Source organism: Pogoniulus pusillus, chromosome 2, assembly GCF_015220805.1.
Source record: "Pogoniulus pusillus isolate bPogPus1 chromosome 2, bPogPus1.pri, whole genome shotgun sequence".
Classification (NCBI taxonomy): domain Eukaryota; kingdom Metazoa; phylum Chordata; class Aves; order Piciformes; family Lybiidae; genus Pogoniulus; species Pogoniulus pusillus.
This window is the reverse complement of record NC_087265.1, coordinates 47,039,872-47,057,199: the sequence shown is the minus strand read 5'-3', so window position 1 is coordinate 47,057,199 and position 17,328 is coordinate 47,039,872. Positions and strand designations below refer to the sequence as shown.

Here is a 17,328-nt window from a genome sequence, read left to right as displayed (position 1 = left end):
ACAACAACAAAAAAAAACCCCAAACCCTGCTTCTGTACTACTACTGTGGAGGAGAGGCAAAGCAAGGACCGCAGCAGACTCCCCAGCACAGCTGACTCAAACACAGATTAGTCGCGGGAAGCAGTATTATTTTATTGACATAAATGTAACAGCCTTGCCCCTTCATGCTTTTGTTTTGTCAGTAGTAGAATTGTGAACCTGTCTGTAATACTAAAATGTCTAATTAACTGCAACTCACCATCTGCTGTTCCATGAATAAGGAGATAGTCAACTTCCTTGAATTTTTCAGCTCTGGCCATTACTGATGAACTCTGAAATAAAAGAAGAAGAAAAAAGGAGATGCTATTTATGAGAAGATGATTTGCTACTAACTGACTTTGATTTTACCCTTCAGATAAAAACAGTCACTCTTGCTCCCTCCCAACCCCCTCCATCCCCACGTAGAATGCTGTGGGGGATGTGAACACTGTGCTTGCACTCAAACCGTTCTGCACTGGTCTGCAATCGCTCCCAAGGGTTATGTCTGCAAAATAAGAGGCAGTTCCAGAGGGGCAGAGTTTTGTGACTGAGATACACATTTAATGCATTGCTAACATGTTGTTAGCCTGCAGCACACCACTTGACACAGGCTTCCTGTGCGACTGCAGACCAAGTTAAAATCCGTTGCCATGGGAACAGTGCACCCTATGATAGCAAGGCATAGATACTGTGGAGACTACATGTGTTATCCTCCTCACTGAAATGTACACTACTTTACCTGCAGGCAAGTCAACAGAGAGAATATTTTATCAACCTCAGGTAAAAATGGCCAATGAGAAGTTTAAAATAATGCTTTCCCCACTGTATGATAAAGAAGTGCCTGAAGGAAAAAAAACAAACCACTTAAATGGAATCTATAAATAGAAGCCCTGGGGGTGTTGAAGCAAAGCCTGGCTGAGGCACTTAGTGCCATGGTCTGGTTGACTGGCTAGGGCTGGGTGCTAGGTTGGAGTGGATGAGCTTGGAGGTCTCTTCCAACCTGGTTGATTCTATTCTATTCTATGATTCTATGACTGGATAGGGCTGGGTGCTAGGTTGGAGTGGATGAGCTTGGAGGTCTCTTCCAACCTGGTTGATTCTATTCTATTCTATGATTCTATGACTGGCTAGGGCTGGGTGCTAGGTTGGAGTGGATGAGCTTGGAGGTCTCTTCCAACCTGCTTGATTCTATTCTATTCTATGATTCTATGACTGGATAGGGCTGGGTGCTAGGTTGGAGTGGATGAGCTTGGAGGTCTCTTCCAACCTGCTTGATTCTGTGATTCTATGCTTCTAAGTCAAACTGAATTTGGGAATTGAAACACAATACAGAGATTAAAACCAATACTTAATGAAGATTAATCAACAAACTTAAAGCAGAGTGACAACATAATTCTCCAGAACATAACTAACCCTCTGATGTGCTACTGACTAGGTACTAATGCATGAGGAAAAGGAGCAGGTAAGACCTTTAATCTGGGTAAGGAAAGGGAATGGGATAGAGCTCTGATAGGAGAGTGGGAAGGGATGAAACATGTTATAGGCTTGGGAAGACTCAATGGTGTAAAAAGGGAATCTTCAATTAGGTTTCTTTCTGTTTGCAAATTACAAGAGCACTCTACTGAAAATGACTGAATCACTACAGAAGATTTCTCTGTCTTACAGCAAAAAGCTACTGTGGCTAGGAAAAAAATTAGGAACAGAAGAATGTACAGTTTTACTTCCCCACCTTGTACTGAGGCTGTGTCCTTGCACAAGGATTTGCATTTACTAACCCCCAAAAATCAAATATATTACTGAGACAAGGAAATGGATTAATTTCCATTTGACTCTTAATTGCTCAGGAACCTTTACAGCAAGCATGAATACTAAATTCCTCTTGTCATGGCAGAATAGCATACCACAATCCTCTCAGAAGCAAAATGAGTTCCTTGTAGATATTCAACCAAATTGTAGCCAGGTGGGGGTCAGTCTCTTCTGCCAGGCAACCAGCAACAGAAGGGGACACAGTCTCAAGTTGTGCAGGGGAAGGTCTGGGCTGGATGTCAGGAAGAAGTTCTTGACAGAGAGAGTGATTGGCATTGGAATGGGCTGCCCAGGGAGGTGGTGGAGTCACCATCCCTGTGTTCCAAAGCAGTGCAGCAGTTTTGCCTAGCTTAAGATTGCTTCCTATATTGCAACCTTATTTTTTAGTGTAAGTAGTGTGTCCTTGAAATATGTTTGAGGGAGAGGACTGGATGGGGCACTTCATGCCATGGTCTAGTTGATTGGATAGGTCTGGGTTCTAGGTTGGACTGGATGATCTTGGAGGTCTCTTCCAACCTGCTTGATTATATGATTCTATGGTCTAGTTGAGTGGCCAGGGCTGGGTGCTAGGTTGGACTGAATGAGCTTGGAGGTCTCTTCCAACCTGCTTGATTCTATGATTTGAAAATAATGTATTTAATCTTTGACTCCTGCTAACTCTGTTACTCCTCAGGTACTTAGAAAATAATACTGATCTGGAAAATGCAATCTTGTTGATTCTATGATTCTGTGAAACTAAAGAACTCACAAATTCATCAGAGAGGACAAACCACCCTTCAATGCATAACATTGCAACTGTCCTCTTCTGGTAGTTAAAGGTTGTGGAGGACTAAAAATGCTGTCTAATATAGGGAAATCCATGCATGCTGGAAGCATGACCTCATTCACTGAAATGAAGTGATGTGTTGGAGTAAACAGTTCTAAAAGTGTCAAAATCTGGAGAGAGGACTGATTCGGTGAGGAGCACAGAGGACCAAAACAATGATTCAGAAAGTAACATCCCAATCATGCTAAAAACATGTTAAAAAGTCAGAAAAAGCTCCTGAGTGAATCATTTTCCACATGCAGAGAAGGAAAACTGATCACATTGTTAAGCTTCCTTCCAGCAAATCAGTGCTGGTTTAAGGGACAGCAAACCTACTGTGAATGGAAACCTGGCTTGACCTACACTTCTGAGAACTCTTCCAAAGCAGTTGTAGAAAAAAAAGATGTCACTATTGACAAGTGCTAAAGGAAATAAACTGTGTGTAAAATGCTTCAGAAAGAGGAAAGATACCAAAGAGATACTTGCTTGGGTTTTTATCACTTGCAAGTGATGTCTCGCTCTGGTACCCATACTCAACAGCCAGACAGATGACTGGGGAAGCACTGAAGTCTCACAGCAGTAATGTTTTTGAGGCTGGAGTTTATTTTCATAGAGTCATAGAATCAACCAGGTTGGAAGAGACCTCCAAGATCATCCAGTCCAACCTAGCACCCAGCCCTGGCCAATCAACCAGACCATGGCACTAAGTGCCTCATCCAGGCTTTGCTTCAACACCTCCAGGGATGGTGACTCCACCACCTCCCTGGGCAGCCCATTCCAATGCCAATCACTCTGTCTGCCAACAACTTCCTCCTAACATCCAGCCCCTGGCACAACTTGAGACTGTGTCCCCTTGTTCTGTTGCTGGTTGCCTGACAGAAGAGACCAACCCCACCTGGCTACAACCTCCCTTCAGGCAGTTGTAGACAGCAGTGAGGCACCCCTGAGCCTCCCTTTCTGTGCCCCCATGTTCTCTAACAGCATAATAAAACATTTTGGGGTTCTCCTTGTGCTGTTCACTTTGTCTAATGCATTATATATAGTCTCCAGAATTCAGAGAATCAACCAGGTTGGAAGAGACCTCCAAGCTCATCCTGTCCAACCTAGCACCCAGCCCTATCCCATCAGTTAGACCATGGCACTAAGTGCCCCATCCAGTCTTTTCCCTCAAACATGCTTCCAGGACATACTACTTACACTGAAAACAAAGGTTGCAATATAGGAAGCAATCTTAAGCTAGGCACAGTTACTGCACAAAGCAACAGCCACAGCAGCTGAAGAACCCTTAAATGGACAGCAAATAAAAACAAGTTAATTTGTCCCTTCCATTTCATAGTTAAACTGCCAGGAAAAGGGTTCTGCAAAGGTGCTATGTACAGACACTGAGAATTGGGCCCTGCTGAGTGCAACTGGCTTTTATAAAGATCACACAGCAGTCAACATTTTCTCAGCACTCCACAAACAAGTTAAGGTTTGGCTGAATCTGAAGGTCTCTCTCCCTTTAGCATATTCTCAGATAATAGAACAAATGTCAAATCAGTACAAGATGGCATATTTACAAAATTGTACCCTGTTTTGCATAACCTAATGATGCAGCAGTTCTTAAGGACTGAACATTTCAAATCTGCTAGAAAAAGATTGCCAAATCTATGACTGTTTCAAATACTTGCCAAAAGCATATCAAATTCAGAGTGAACTGCAAAATAATCTCCTCACAAGTTGAACAGTCTCTTCATTATGCTTTACATGGCTACTGCACCTGACCTCTGGAGTCTGCCTGTTTAGTCTCATGGTCTTAGAATTATAGAAACATAGAATCAAGCAGGTTGGAAGAGACCTCCAAGCTCATCCAGGCCAACCTAGCACCCAGCCTTATCCAATCAACCAGACCATGGCACCAAGTGCCTCATCCAGGCTTTGCTTGAACACCTCCAGGGATGGTGACTCCACCACCTCCCTGAGCAGCCCAGGGAGCTTACATCAGGGACATTTTCTTCTCAGGCAGACAGCTTCTCTACTGTTCAGTCTAGGATCCCTACACCACTATATTAGGAGCTGCATCCACGCTTGCTCCTTTCTTACACTTAGTACTTCACAACTCCTAGCAAATGCCCTGGTCACACTTAATTAGCCTACTTAAGAGAAGTGTGAGTCATGCCTCAGACTGGCCTCTTGGACAAAGACTATGTAACATCTCAAGACTCTCTTCCTTCAATGAAAATGGAACTTAGTGTGGTAGCAGCAGAAGGGCAGGGTGCGTCCCTCTTACCACAACTAGTTTCTTAAGACTCTATGTTCACAGCCATTAATAGGTGAAGGCACCTAGCAGCTTGCATCCCCTCGAAGCAGGTGTGTACCCAGCCTCCTTTCTTTTAAATTAGGGAGCACACAGTGCAGAGTTTATGCAACCATTTGGTTTTCAAGCCAGTGTCATAGTGGATGCAGTAGGATAGAGATGATGCAGCGTGCAAACCTGATGGTACAAAGCTAACAGTTCACAAATGCTTTTAACAGCTTCAGCTGGGAAAGCTTTCAATGCATGTTTTGCATTTGCTTGATAAAAACTAGTTAGTTCAGAAAACAGCTCTGCAGGAACAAGGGGCCAGGAGGCTGGCTACTGGGACTGGGATATTGAACAAAGGGGATGTAAGCCAAGAACATGCTGGGCTGAAAGGGTCTTCAGCAACAACGAAACCCATAACCTTCTCCTGACACTATCTGAAAAGCAGCAAACACTTCTTGAGCTATCCCATCCCTCCAGCTTTATATGGAAAAGTAAACTTCACCTAGCATTATTTGGGGCTTTTAACAACGAGTGAAGACTGAAGATGCATTTTCCCCTCTCTCTGGAAGCAGCAGTGAAGTGTGACAAGCTGATCTGTGCAATTACCCCTCCTCCATCTAGCCACCATTCTCCCCAATTAGTCCTCCGAGTAACACATTTGAAACCTTTAGCTCTTTGGTACTGGCAGTTTCAACGTGGCCATTGCCAGCAAAGGATACCATGCCAAGAAAATCCGACTCCTGGCTTGAAGGGATTAAACAGTCCTCTGTTGCCATCTGTGCCGTGAAGCTGGTGAATGACTTTCTGCACCCAGAGCGCTAACGTTCGTTCTGCACCACGACAGTAACTTCTATTTACACTGCTACCTCACAGACCTCCTACTGTTCCTCTGCCTTAAAGAAACACTTGGAAAAGGAAGACAGGGGGCTGGCTGCAGGCTGCTGGTCAGTCCCTGGCAGGTCCCAGTCGCTCGCCGGTTAGAGGAGGCAGGTGCAGTACCAAGTCTTGCAGCAGTTGCTACCTGCCATTGCCCTCAAGTTGTGACCAGAATGTCTGATACATCAGCTGACAGAACTAGATGACTAGTGATATGTCAAAACGTGCTGCAGTCCACACATGTCTGTAGTTACATGTTCCACCCTACTTTCACATCAGTGTAACAGTCCCCTCCCTTTTCTCCCCCCGTGATGCATCAAGGCACAATCACTGCTAAACAGTCTCCTAGCTTGTTTACCGACCCAAACATGGAGAATGCCCCACTTCTCATCCTCCACCACTCATGTCTGCTTCCAGAATCACCATGGCCAAACACCTCTGTAAAACAGTCTAATAACCAGAGCACAAACTACCCTTCACACCCCTGATAGCTATCCAATAGCTGCTAATTTCTACCTAGCCAAAAACCTTACGGAAGGCTTGGGCTGCTCTGCCCTACACTGGTGATATAAAGAAGCCCTTGAGGCCATGAAAAGCAGCTAGCAGACAAAAGAGCAAGTCAAACAATTCACTATGCCATAATGAGGCCACACATTCTACACTCACTTTTGGGAGCAGTTTCCTCAGGAGAGGCTGAGGGAGCTGGGAATGTGCAGCCTGCAGAAGAGGAGGCTCAGAGCAGACCTCATTGCTGTCTACAACTCCCTGAAGGGAGGCTGTAGCCAGGTGGGGTTAGTCTCTTCTGCCAGGCAACCAGCAACAGAAGAAGGGGACACAGTCTTAAGTTGTGCCAGGGAAGGTCTAGGCTGGATGTTAGGAGGAAGTTGTTGTCAGAGAGAGTGATTGGCATTGGAATGGGATGCCCAGGGAGGTGGTGGAGTTGCCATCCCTGGAGGTGTTGAAGCAAAGCCTGGATGAAGCACTTAGTGCCATGGTCTGGTTGATTGTCTAGGGCTGGGTGCTAGGTTGGCCTGGGTGATCTTGGAGGTCTCTTCCAACCTGATTGATTCTATGATTCTATCATTTCTGGGTGAAGAATAGCTTTACCCTTGGCCACCCTGCATTTGTGAAGATGAGGCCAAACTGCTAACCCAAACATCGCTGACTCTGTCCTGATCTGCACCTTGTTTGACATGACCACAATCCAGACAGATTTGCCTACCTATCAAATGTAGAGATTTAGGAGATTTTGTTTCCTCCCCCCAAAAAAGCCTGCAGATTCCTAAAGCAAGAAAGTTTACAAAACCTCTGTTAAAAAAAAAAAATCAAATTGCACTTTAGAAAGAAGTGAAGTAGCTTCGTTTTGGTGGAAATGCTGTTCATGATAAAGCATAGTTTGCCCAGGAGCATAGTAAATTTTAGAACTGATGTCTTTCATGGTGATTAAAATAAAACAGTTCTTACAGTTTGTCTTGCAAGTCTGTAAAGTACCCAAGTGGAGCTGAATGGTAAAAAAAAAAACCAACAACAAAACAAAATATAAAAAAACCCAAAGCCAACCCAATTAAAATCCCCACCCCAAACAAAGAACATCAGAACAAACAAACAACAGAGAACCTCTCCTATGAAGACAGACTGAAAGAGTCGGGGCTGTTCAGGCTGGAGAAGCTAGGTTGGACTGGATGAGCTTGGAGGTCTCTTCCAACCTGGTTGATTCTATGGTCTGGTTGATTGGGCAGGGCTGGGTGCTAGGTTGGACTGGATGAGCTTGGAGGTCTCTTCCAACCTGGCTGATTCTATGGTCTCTGGTTGATTGGACAGGGCTGGGTGCTAGGTTGGCCTGGAAGAGCTTGGAGGTCTCTTCCAAGTTGGTTGACTCTCTGATTCTATGAGAAGAGGAGGCTCTGAGGTTGACCTTCTTGTAGCCTTCCAGGATCTGAAGGGAGCCTACAAAAAAGCTGGGGAGGGACTTTTTAAGCTTTCAGGGAGTGACAGGACTAAGGGGAATGGAGCAAAGCTGGAGGTGAGGAGATTCAGAGTGGCCATGAGGAGGAAGTTGTTGAGCATGAGAGTGGTGAGAGGCTGGAATGGGTTAACCAGGGAGGTGGTTGAGGCCCCATCGCTGGAGGTATCACAGTATCATCAGGGCTGGAAGAGACCTCACAGATCATCAAGTCCAACCCTTCACCACAGAGCTCAAGGCTAGACCATGGCACCGAGTGCCACGTCCAATCCTGCCTTGAAGTGCCCCAGGAATGGCGACTCCACCACCTCCCCGGGCAGCCCATTCCAGTGTCCAATGACTCTGGAATTTAAGGTGTTTAAGGCCAGGCTGGATGAGGCTATGGCCAGCGCGATCTAGGGTAGAGTGTCCCTGCCCATGGCAGGGGGATTTGAGCTCACTGATCCTTGTGGTCCCTTCCAACCTTGACTGATTCTATGATTCTACATCCACCACACAGCGAAGAGCAACTGCCTCCTGAAACCCAAACGCACGAGACTACATCCTCTAAACACACAGCTAGAGCTGGAAAGAAGAATTTCTCCCCACAGAGGGGAAAACTACACTGTGAAGAAGAGCAGAGAGTGGTTCAGCAAAGAAACAAGACACATCCAAAGAAATGAAAGCCATGGATGTTTCTCTTACGTTGTAGCTGCTGAGATTGTCACTTGGTAGCGGCAGGCCCATGTATCGCTCTGTGTATATTGAATCTGCAGTGGAGACACAACACAAAACAGAATCTGCTCCTTAATTTTCAGTCTGTCTACCACAAAAATTATCCACCTAAACAAACAAGAAGAATATAGACTGGGAATTAAGAAAAAAAAAAAGGAGACATTAAAAAGGATAAAGCCAGGGTTTTCCACAATGAGGTGTAGGTAACCATCATTATTCAGGGTATTTAATCTTCTCGTTGCCATGGACACCTGGATGCTGAATATTAATAAAGTACTTTGTGTCAGTGTTACCTTATTGTTATTCTCTCAGTAATCCTAAGAAAATTGCTGGGAATCTTGCAACAAATGACTAGCATTTGAAAAAAAATATATATATATACATCTTATTTTAATCTAAATGTTTGCTGCTACAAAACTCTAAAGTGAAAATGTTAACAGCAGACTGGGACTCGGTTTGGCTTTGTTATATACAGGAAAAAATTAATTATCTGATTTTCCACAGATTTTTCAGCATTGTATTACACTTGCAGCCCAGAAAGCCAAGCAGAGCCTGGGCTGCAGCAGCAGAAGTGTGGCCAGCAGGGCCAGGGAGGTGATTCTCCCTCTCTGTTCTGCTCTGCTGAGACCTCACCTGGAGTACTGCATCCAGCTCTGAGCCCTCATTACAAGAAGGATGTGGAGATGCTGGAGTGTGTCCAGAGAAAGGCCAGGAGGGTGCTCAGAGGCTGCAGCAGCTCTGCTGTGAGCACAGACTGAAAGAGTTGGGGCTGTGCAGGCTGCAGAAGAGGAGGCTCCCAGGTGACCTTCTTGTGGCCTTCCACTATCTGAAGAGGGCTACAAAAAAGCTGGTGAGGGACTTTTTAGGCTGTCAGGGAGTGACAGGACTGGGGGGAATGGAGCAAAGCTGGAGGTGGGGAGAGTCAGAGTGGAGGTGAGGAGGAAGTTGTTGAGCATGAGAGTGGTGAGAGGCTGGAATGGGTTGCCCAGGGAGGTGGTTGAGGCCCCATGGCTGGAGGTGTTTAAGGCCAGGCTGGCTGAGGCTGTGTGCAGCCTGCTCTAGGGTAGGGTGTCCCTGGGCATGGCAGGGGGTTTGGAACTGGCTGATCCTTGTGGTCCCTTCCAACACTCACTGATTCTATCATTCTATGATATTTTCTACTGCCCTTGACTTCTCATCAGAATTTCTGCACTTTTTAGTTTTTTGGATGTGAAATATGAATGCCTCCATGAGCCTGTCCTTTAGCTAATCAAGCAAAAGTGGAATTTTACAGACCCTGATTTTCAATGAAAAAAACAACCCAACCACTTTGCTGCCAAACAGTAATATTCATATCTTAGGAGGTTTAGGCTGGATGTTAGGAGGAAGTTGTTGTCAGAGAGAGTGATTGGCATTGGAATGGGCTGCCCAGGGAGGTGGTGGAGTCACTGTCCCTGGAGGTGTTCAAGAAAAGACTGGATGGGGCACTTAGTGTCATAGAATCATAGAATCAACCAGGTTGGAAGAGATCTCCAAGATCAGCCAGTCCAACCTAGCACCCAGCCCTAGCCAGTCAACAAGAGCATGGCACTAAGTGCTTCATCCAGGCTTTGCTTCAACACCTCCAGGCACGGTGACTCCACCACCTCCCTGGGCAGCCCATTCCAATGCCAATCACTCTCTCTGACAACAACTTCCTAACAACATCCAGCCTAGACCTCCCCTGGCACAGCTTCAGACTGTGTCCCCTTGTTCTGTTGCTGCTTGCCTGGCAGCAGAGCCCAACCCCACCTGGCTACAGCCTCACTTCAGGTAGCTGCAGACAGCAATGAGCTCTGCCCTGAGCCTCCTCTTCTGCAGGCTGCACACTCCCAGCTCCCTCAGCCTCTCCTCTCAGTGTCTGTGTTGCAGGCCTTTCACCAGCTTCGTCACCCTTCTCTGGACACCTTCCAGCACCTCAATTAACTATATTCACAAAATCCAGATTTCACACTCCAAACCAAACCAAACCAAGGCCATTTAAGTGCTGTTGTCTCCCAGCGATGGATTTCTGACACGCAGCAGTGGTCTCAGGCGACGTGGCAGCTTTGGGAAGCAAACACAGACACACTGCAGTAAGGCTTACAACTATTAAATCAGTAAAGGTTAAAGAGACTACCTGGAACCGTGGATCAGACTTAAAAAAAAAGAAAAGAAACCCAATATTTAGGGAATTGGTCTCGTTCCAAAAACGCAGCACCCCAGAGTTCACAGCAACAGACCAAGTGTCATTTCCATGGCATCTAGTAGCAAATCAAAGTTCTGCACGATGAATCAACACTTTGCAGCATGTGCACTGCAAGACATATGGGAATCCTTGTAAGGAGGAAGCCATCACATACCATAATACTGCCAACGTGACACAGGGGCAACCGCTATTCCACACTTGAACACGCCGCTTCCAGAGCCAAGCACCATGGAGGTCACATATCCCCCATAGGACTGAGAAGAAAACATTGCTGTTATTTTAGGCAGAAAGAAAAGGATGGGGCCCATCTGCTGAACGGTTCAGCAGGCGTTTCTAGGCTCAGTGCTTCTCATATTAATCAACTCCATTCTGAATTTGGGTCAGAGCTCACCCAGCCTGCTCAGTTGGGGAAACAGGCGTCAAACAGCGCATGGCAGCTGCGGCGCCGATGAATGAGAGAGCTTGCTGGGGGAGAAGGGTGCAGGCGCTGCTGAACTGTGACTCAGCCAAGGGTGACAGTGTTTGGTAGCACCACAGGCAGCAGTGAAAGACAGGAAGCGAGACACTGCTGAACCGCTGTGTCCCTCTCCATGCTGGGGGAGTGGGTGGAAACAGATCTTGGGCCCACAGCGTACCCGGTGAGTGGTTGCAGCAGGGCATCCAAAACTTTGCAGCTCCCTCAGGGCAGGCCTGTGGCAGCTCACTTGCTAACTCTCCTCCAAAGTGCCAAAGAGCAAGGCTGCGACTGCGGAGTGAAGAAGCGTCTGTGGGAGGAACTGTGCTGCAACACTCTCTGCTAGGCACAGACAACTCACTCACAGTCTAGCCTGATACACAGATGAGTAAGTATCTGATAAACTTGGGCACCCTAGGCAGCAAGATACCTAAACAGTGTCACTGGCTGCCCAAATGATTGCCCTTACTATAGCTTGAAGGGGTTGCTTAGGAAAATGTGCCCACCCACGTCCAAAAAGAAGAGCAATTTTTGCATCTTGTTACTGTCTTGAAAGCAGATGACATGCAAATGGAACTGCATCCAGTGTTTGTTCCAGCCTCGATGAGAGGGAGGACATTGACTCAATAATTAAACCCATGTATAACTATCATAGAAATCACAGAATTGTAGGGGTTGGAAAAGGCTTCTGGAGATCATACAATCATAGAATGGTTTAGCTTGGAAGGGACCATCCAGTTCCAACCCCCTGCCATAGGCAGGGACACCTCCCGCTAGAACAGGTCACTCAAGGTCTCATCCAACCTGGCCTTGAACACCTCCAGAGGTGGAGCATCCACAGCCTCCCTGGGCAACCTGTGCCAGTGTCTCACCACCCTCACTGCAAAGAACCCTTTCCTAACATCTAGTTTAAATCTCCCCTATTCCAGTTTAAACCCATTCCTGCTCATCCTGTCATTACCAGACCTTGTCAATAGTCCCTCCCCAGCCTTCTTGTAGATCCCCTTCAGATACTGCAAGGCCACTCTAAGGTCTCCTCGAAGCCTTCTCTTATCCAGGCTGCAGAGCCTCAACTCTTGTAGCCTGTCCTCATAGCTGCTGCTGCAGCCCTCTGAGCATCTTTGTGGCCCTCCTCTGGACTTGCTCTAACAGGTCCATGTCCCTCCTGTGTTGGGGGCTCCAGAACTGCACACAGGACTCCAGGTGGGGTCTGAGGAGAGCCCAGGGGCAGAATCCCTTCCTTTGCACAGGGTTGTGTCTGGGCTGCATTCACACTGCAGGCTCATGCTGAGCTTTTCATCACTCCAGACCCCCAGGTCCTGTTCCTCAGGGCTGCTCTCAGCCACTCCCCATCCAGCCTGTATCTGTGCCTGGGATTGCACCCACCCAGGTGCAGGACCTTACACTTAGCCTTGTTGAATGTCACGAGGTTGGCCTGGGCTCACCTCTGCAGCCTGTCCAGGTCCCTCTGGATGGATCCCTGCCCTCTAGCAAGTCGACTGTGCCTCACAGCTCGGTGTCATCTGCACACTTGCTGAGGCTGCACTCGATGGCTCTGTCCTCATCACTGACAAAGATGTTAAACAGCACACTGGTGCCAGCACTGACCCCTGAGGGACACCACCTGTCACTGGTCTCCAGGGGGACATTGTGCCTTGATCACCACTCATCTTCTAGTCCAAGTTCCCTGCTAAAGCAGGTTTGCCCAGATCAGGTTGCCCAGGGCCCTGTCTGAGCAGGGTTTGTATTGCCAGAGAACAAGACTCTGTAACTTCTCTGGGCAGACTGCTCCAGCATTCCGTCACCCTCAAGGGAAGGAAGTTCTTCCTGAGGGTTAGGTAGAACCTCCTGTGATCTAGTTTGTGTGAACTGCCCCTTGGCCAGCCAGCAGGCACCACTGAAAACAGTCTAGTCCCATCCTCGAGACACTCTCCCTTTAGATATTTGTAAGCCTTGGTAAGATCCCCTCTCAGTGCTCTCTTCTCCAGGCTAAACAGCCCCAGGTCTCTCAGTCTTTCAGGGGAGATGCTCCAGTCCTCTCATCAGCTCTCTGGCCCTTTGTTGGACTCTCTGCAGTAGCTGCCTCTTTCTCTTGAGCTGAGGAGCCCAGAACTGGACTAAAGGTAATACTACAACAGTAAGAAACATTAAGAAACTGTGTTAGGAGAAGTGTCTCTAGCAGGCCTAGGGGGTTCTCCTACCCCTCTACTCTGCCCTTGTGAGACCACATTTGGAATCCTGTGTCCAGTTTTGGGCTCCCCAGTTCAAAACAGACAGGGATCTGCTGAAGACAGTGCAGTTCAGAGCTACTAGGATGACTATGGGACTTTAACATCTCTCCTGTGAAAAGAGACTGAGAGAATTGGAGCTGTTTAGTCTTGAGAAGGCTGAGAGGGGATCTTACCAAAGTCTATAAATATCTGAGGGGTGGGTGTCAATATGAAGGTGCCAGTATCTTATGGAGTGAAGCTGGAGGTGGGTAGATTCAGAGTGGAGGTGACGAGCAAGTTCTTCAGCATGAGAGTGGTGAGAGCCTGGAATGGGTTGCCCAGGGAGGTGGGTGAAATTCCATCCCTGGAGGTGTTTAAGGCCAGGCTGGATGAGGCTGTGGCCAGCCTGATGTAGGGCAGGGTGTCCCTGCCCATGGCAGGGGGGTTGGAACTGGCTGATCCTTGTGGTCCCTTCCAACCCTGCCTGATTCTATGATTCTATGATCTTTTCAGTGCTGCCCAGTGATAGGACAAGGAACAATAGGTACAAGCTAGAACGCAGGAGGTTCCACCTCAACACAAGGAGGCACTTTACAGTGAGTGATGGAGCACCAGAACAGGCTGCCCAGAGAGGTTACAGAGTCTCCTACTCTAGAGACTTTCAAAACCTGTCTGGATGCACTCCTGTGTGGCCTGCTTTGGCAGGGGGTTGGACTAGATCATCTCTGGAGCTCCCTTCCAGCCCCTAACATTCTGTGGTACTACACTTGACATCACAGAGTACAGAGATGTTTACTCCCACAAGAAAAACCTACTAACACACCATCATCATCTTGTCATCAGTCAGTTTAGTCACCAGTACCTGTCACCAGCAGTGACCAAATTTCAGCTAGCAATTTAATTCAAGACCCTGCATGCAACCCTGCATATAGCCAAACAGAGATGCAAGAGTATCCCCTGTGACACCAGAAACAGCAGACTGGGACAGAGACATGTTCAAAGCTTGAATCTAACAGATACCACTGCCATGCACACTCAGCCTTGCAGCTGTGGGGGTCTGTATATGCTATTAAACACACCCTCTCCTGTGACAGGTTTTAAAGGTACATCAAGGCAGAGAAATCTGGCCTCTGGTTGGAAGCACTGCTGAAATAAAACACAGCCAAACATAACAACAGAGCAGATGTAGGTGTTTTCAGGCTGCTAGCACACCCCACAACTTTGCCATGCAGCTGGGGGTCTTTCTTTTTTTTCCATGTGAAATTACAAGTCATCTCACCCAGATAAAGAAAGAGCAGTGAATATAGATTTGCATTATTATTGTTACTGAATATTGGTTCACCTTCAACACAGGAAGATGGCAGTATCCCTATAAATTGTTTTGAATCCTACTAGTAGTCCTACTTTCTGTTTCAAAGGCTCCTGAGTATTTGCAAAGGGACAGTGTATACAGGTGCTTGTATGATGTAGTTCACCAGTTCAGTTACTGGACACTGCTGTGACCCCAGAGGTGCCTGACACCGTGCAGAGGTACCCTGACAAGCTGGATGGGTGGGCAGAGGTCAATGGGATGAGATTTAACAAGGCCAAGTGCAGGGTTCAGCACTTTGGTCACAACAACCCCAAGCAGTGCTATAGGCTGGGGACGGAGTGGCTGAGAGCAGCCGGGAAGAAAGGGATCTGGGGGTGCTGGGAGAGAGGAGCTGAAGATGAGCCAGCAGTGTGCAAAGGTGGGCAGCAGAGCCAATGGCATCCTGGGCTGGCTCAGGAGCAGTGTGGCCAGTAGGATGAGGGAGGTTATTCTGCCCCTGTACTCAGCACTGGTCAGGCCACACCTTGAGTCCTGTGTCCAGTTCTGGGCTCCTCAATTCAAGAGAGAAGTTGAGGTGCTGGAAGGTGTCCAGAGAAGGGCAACAAAGCCGGTGAGGGGCCTGGAGCACAGCCCTGTGAGGAGAGCCTGAGGGAGCTGGGGGTGTGCAGCCTGCAGCAGAGGAGGCTCAGGACAGAGCTCATTGCTGGCTGCAGCTCCCTGCAGGGAGGCTGTAGCCAGGTGGGGTTGGGCTCTGCTGCCAGGCAACCAGCACCAGAACAAGGGGACACAGCCTCAAGCTGTGCCAGGGCAGGTCTAGGCTGGATGTTAGGAGGAAGTTGTTGTCAGAGAGAGTGATTGGCATTGGAATGAGCTGCCCAGGGAGGTGGTGGAGTCGCTGTGCCTGAAGGTTTTCACTAAAAGCCTGGATGAGGCAGTTAGTGCCATGGTCTGGTTGATTGGCCTGGGCTGGGTGCTAGGTTGGACTGGATGATCTTGGAGGTCTCTTCCAACCTGATCAATTCTATGACTCTATGTACTCCAGCAGATCACACAGCCAGCAGAACAACAAATAGCTGTTACAACTAAATTGAAAGCCAGCCAAACTTGAATACTTACCCAACCCCAAATAGCTATTCTGTCCTTATCAACAAAGCTCATTTCAGAAAACATCCTAAAAGTGAAGAGAATGATTAAACAGTTAATAGAATGTGGCTATCTGCAGTGTATTACAGATATGCCTGCATGCTGTCACGTCAGCTGTGCCTGCTTGCTGTCCTGTCTGTGGCTTTCTATTTCACAGATAAACTTTCCTTCCTGCAACACAGCCCTGCATATGAAAACAGACAATTATCTCAGGCACATAAAAAGAAATTCAGGAAAATATCTGCCTGTGAATGAAAAAACAACCTGGATGCCCTGTAAAAGCCCTCAAACCACAGTAAGGTGCAGGCCAATACCTGTAAATGCACTCAGGGTTTAAAAGCAAACAAACCAACCAAAAAATTATGACATGGCCTTTGCTTAAACACCTTCACTTATTGAAATTTCAAAAAGCAAAGTCTGTAGGATCAGTTCTTTGGGATTCTGGGAGATTCATACTCATGCCATTCAGGTTAGTGAGGTTTTACAAGCATAAACCAAGCGATGAACATGAACTGTGCTGTAAAGCTGAGTAGTTTACACAAATAAACCCATCACAACAGAAAGTTAAAGTAACCTTGGAGTAAAATTTCCAGCTCCAAGTTCCTTGGTAGTAGTTGTCACATCAGTACTACTAATGTGACAGTTATCACCTCTATAAAACCAGAGCTACAGTAACTTGGTATTCCAGCATTAGCCCCTGAGCATAACGTGATGGTTGGCCCATAAATGACACACTTCAGCACACAAAACTGATACTGAATTTCTCTTTTTGCCAGTAATTTCAAGATGACAATTCCAAATCTTCACCTTGCCCCACCCCTGCACAACAAGCAGAGAAAAGAAAGAGCAGATGTTGACCATTTGACTGTAGCTCACCTGGCTGCTGTTATCTGATCTTCCACTTCGTATGTTCCCAGTCTTCGGTTTATTGCATGCATAATTTCATCCCCTTGATATCCACTTCCTCTGCCATCAAAGCTAGCCACAATGACCTGCTCAGTGCTAGCAAGGTATGTAGCCCAGTTGATCTGGAAGGTACTATCCACTTTCTGACTACAGGGTCCTGCATACCTGAGTGAAAAGTGCCACAGCATTCAGACGTTTACTCTCCATTCATATTCTCATACCAAGCGTTTGAAATGCAATCGCTGCTGATCGCTTCCAACCACTACACTTCCAACCACTGAACTCAAGAGAGATGTTGAGGTGCTGGAAGGTGTTCAGAGAAGGGCAATAAAGCTGGTGAGGGGCCTGGAGCACAGCCCTATGAGGAGAGGCTGAGGGAGCTGGGATTGGTTAGCCTGGAGAAGAGGAGGCTCAGGGGTGACCTTATTGCTGTCTACAACTACCTGAGGGGAGGTTGTGGCCAGGAGGAGGTTGCTCTCTTCTCTCAGGTGGCCAGCACCAGAACGAGAGGACACAGCCTCAGGCTGTGCCAGGGGAGATTTAGGCTGGAGGTGAGGAGAAAGTTCTTCCCTGAGAGAGTCATTGGACACTGGAATGGGCTGCCCGGGGAGGTGGTGGAGTCGCCGTCCCT

General features: G+C 47.4%; 1 protein-coding gene across 5 annotated transcripts in view; it reads right to left on the bottom strand.

Moving 5' to 3' along the window:
- Window positions 1-17,328, bottom strand: part of DPP4 (dipeptidyl peptidase 4) — a 78,787-nt gene that overhangs the window by 2,208 nt on the left and 59,251 nt on the right. For 2 of the 5 annotated variants that reach the window (XM_064164177.1, XM_064164158.1), the window contains 5 exons: window positions 16,668-16,862; window positions 15,765-15,819; window positions 10,827-10,926; window positions 8,437-8,501; window positions 239-311 (listed from right to left, as the gene is read on the bottom strand). In XM_064164177.1, coding sequence (XP_064020247.1) covers window positions 239-311; window positions 8,437-8,501; window positions 10,827-10,926; window positions 15,765-15,819; window positions 16,668-16,862 — 488 coding nt within the window. Of the gene's footprint in view, window positions 1-218; window positions 312-3,834; window positions 3,914-8,436; window positions 8,502-10,826; window positions 10,927-15,764; window positions 15,820-16,667; window positions 16,863-17,328 lie in introns of those variants that run through there. The other 3 variants (XM_064164152.1, XR_010306977.1, XM_064164168.1) reach the window with 3 other exon arrangements.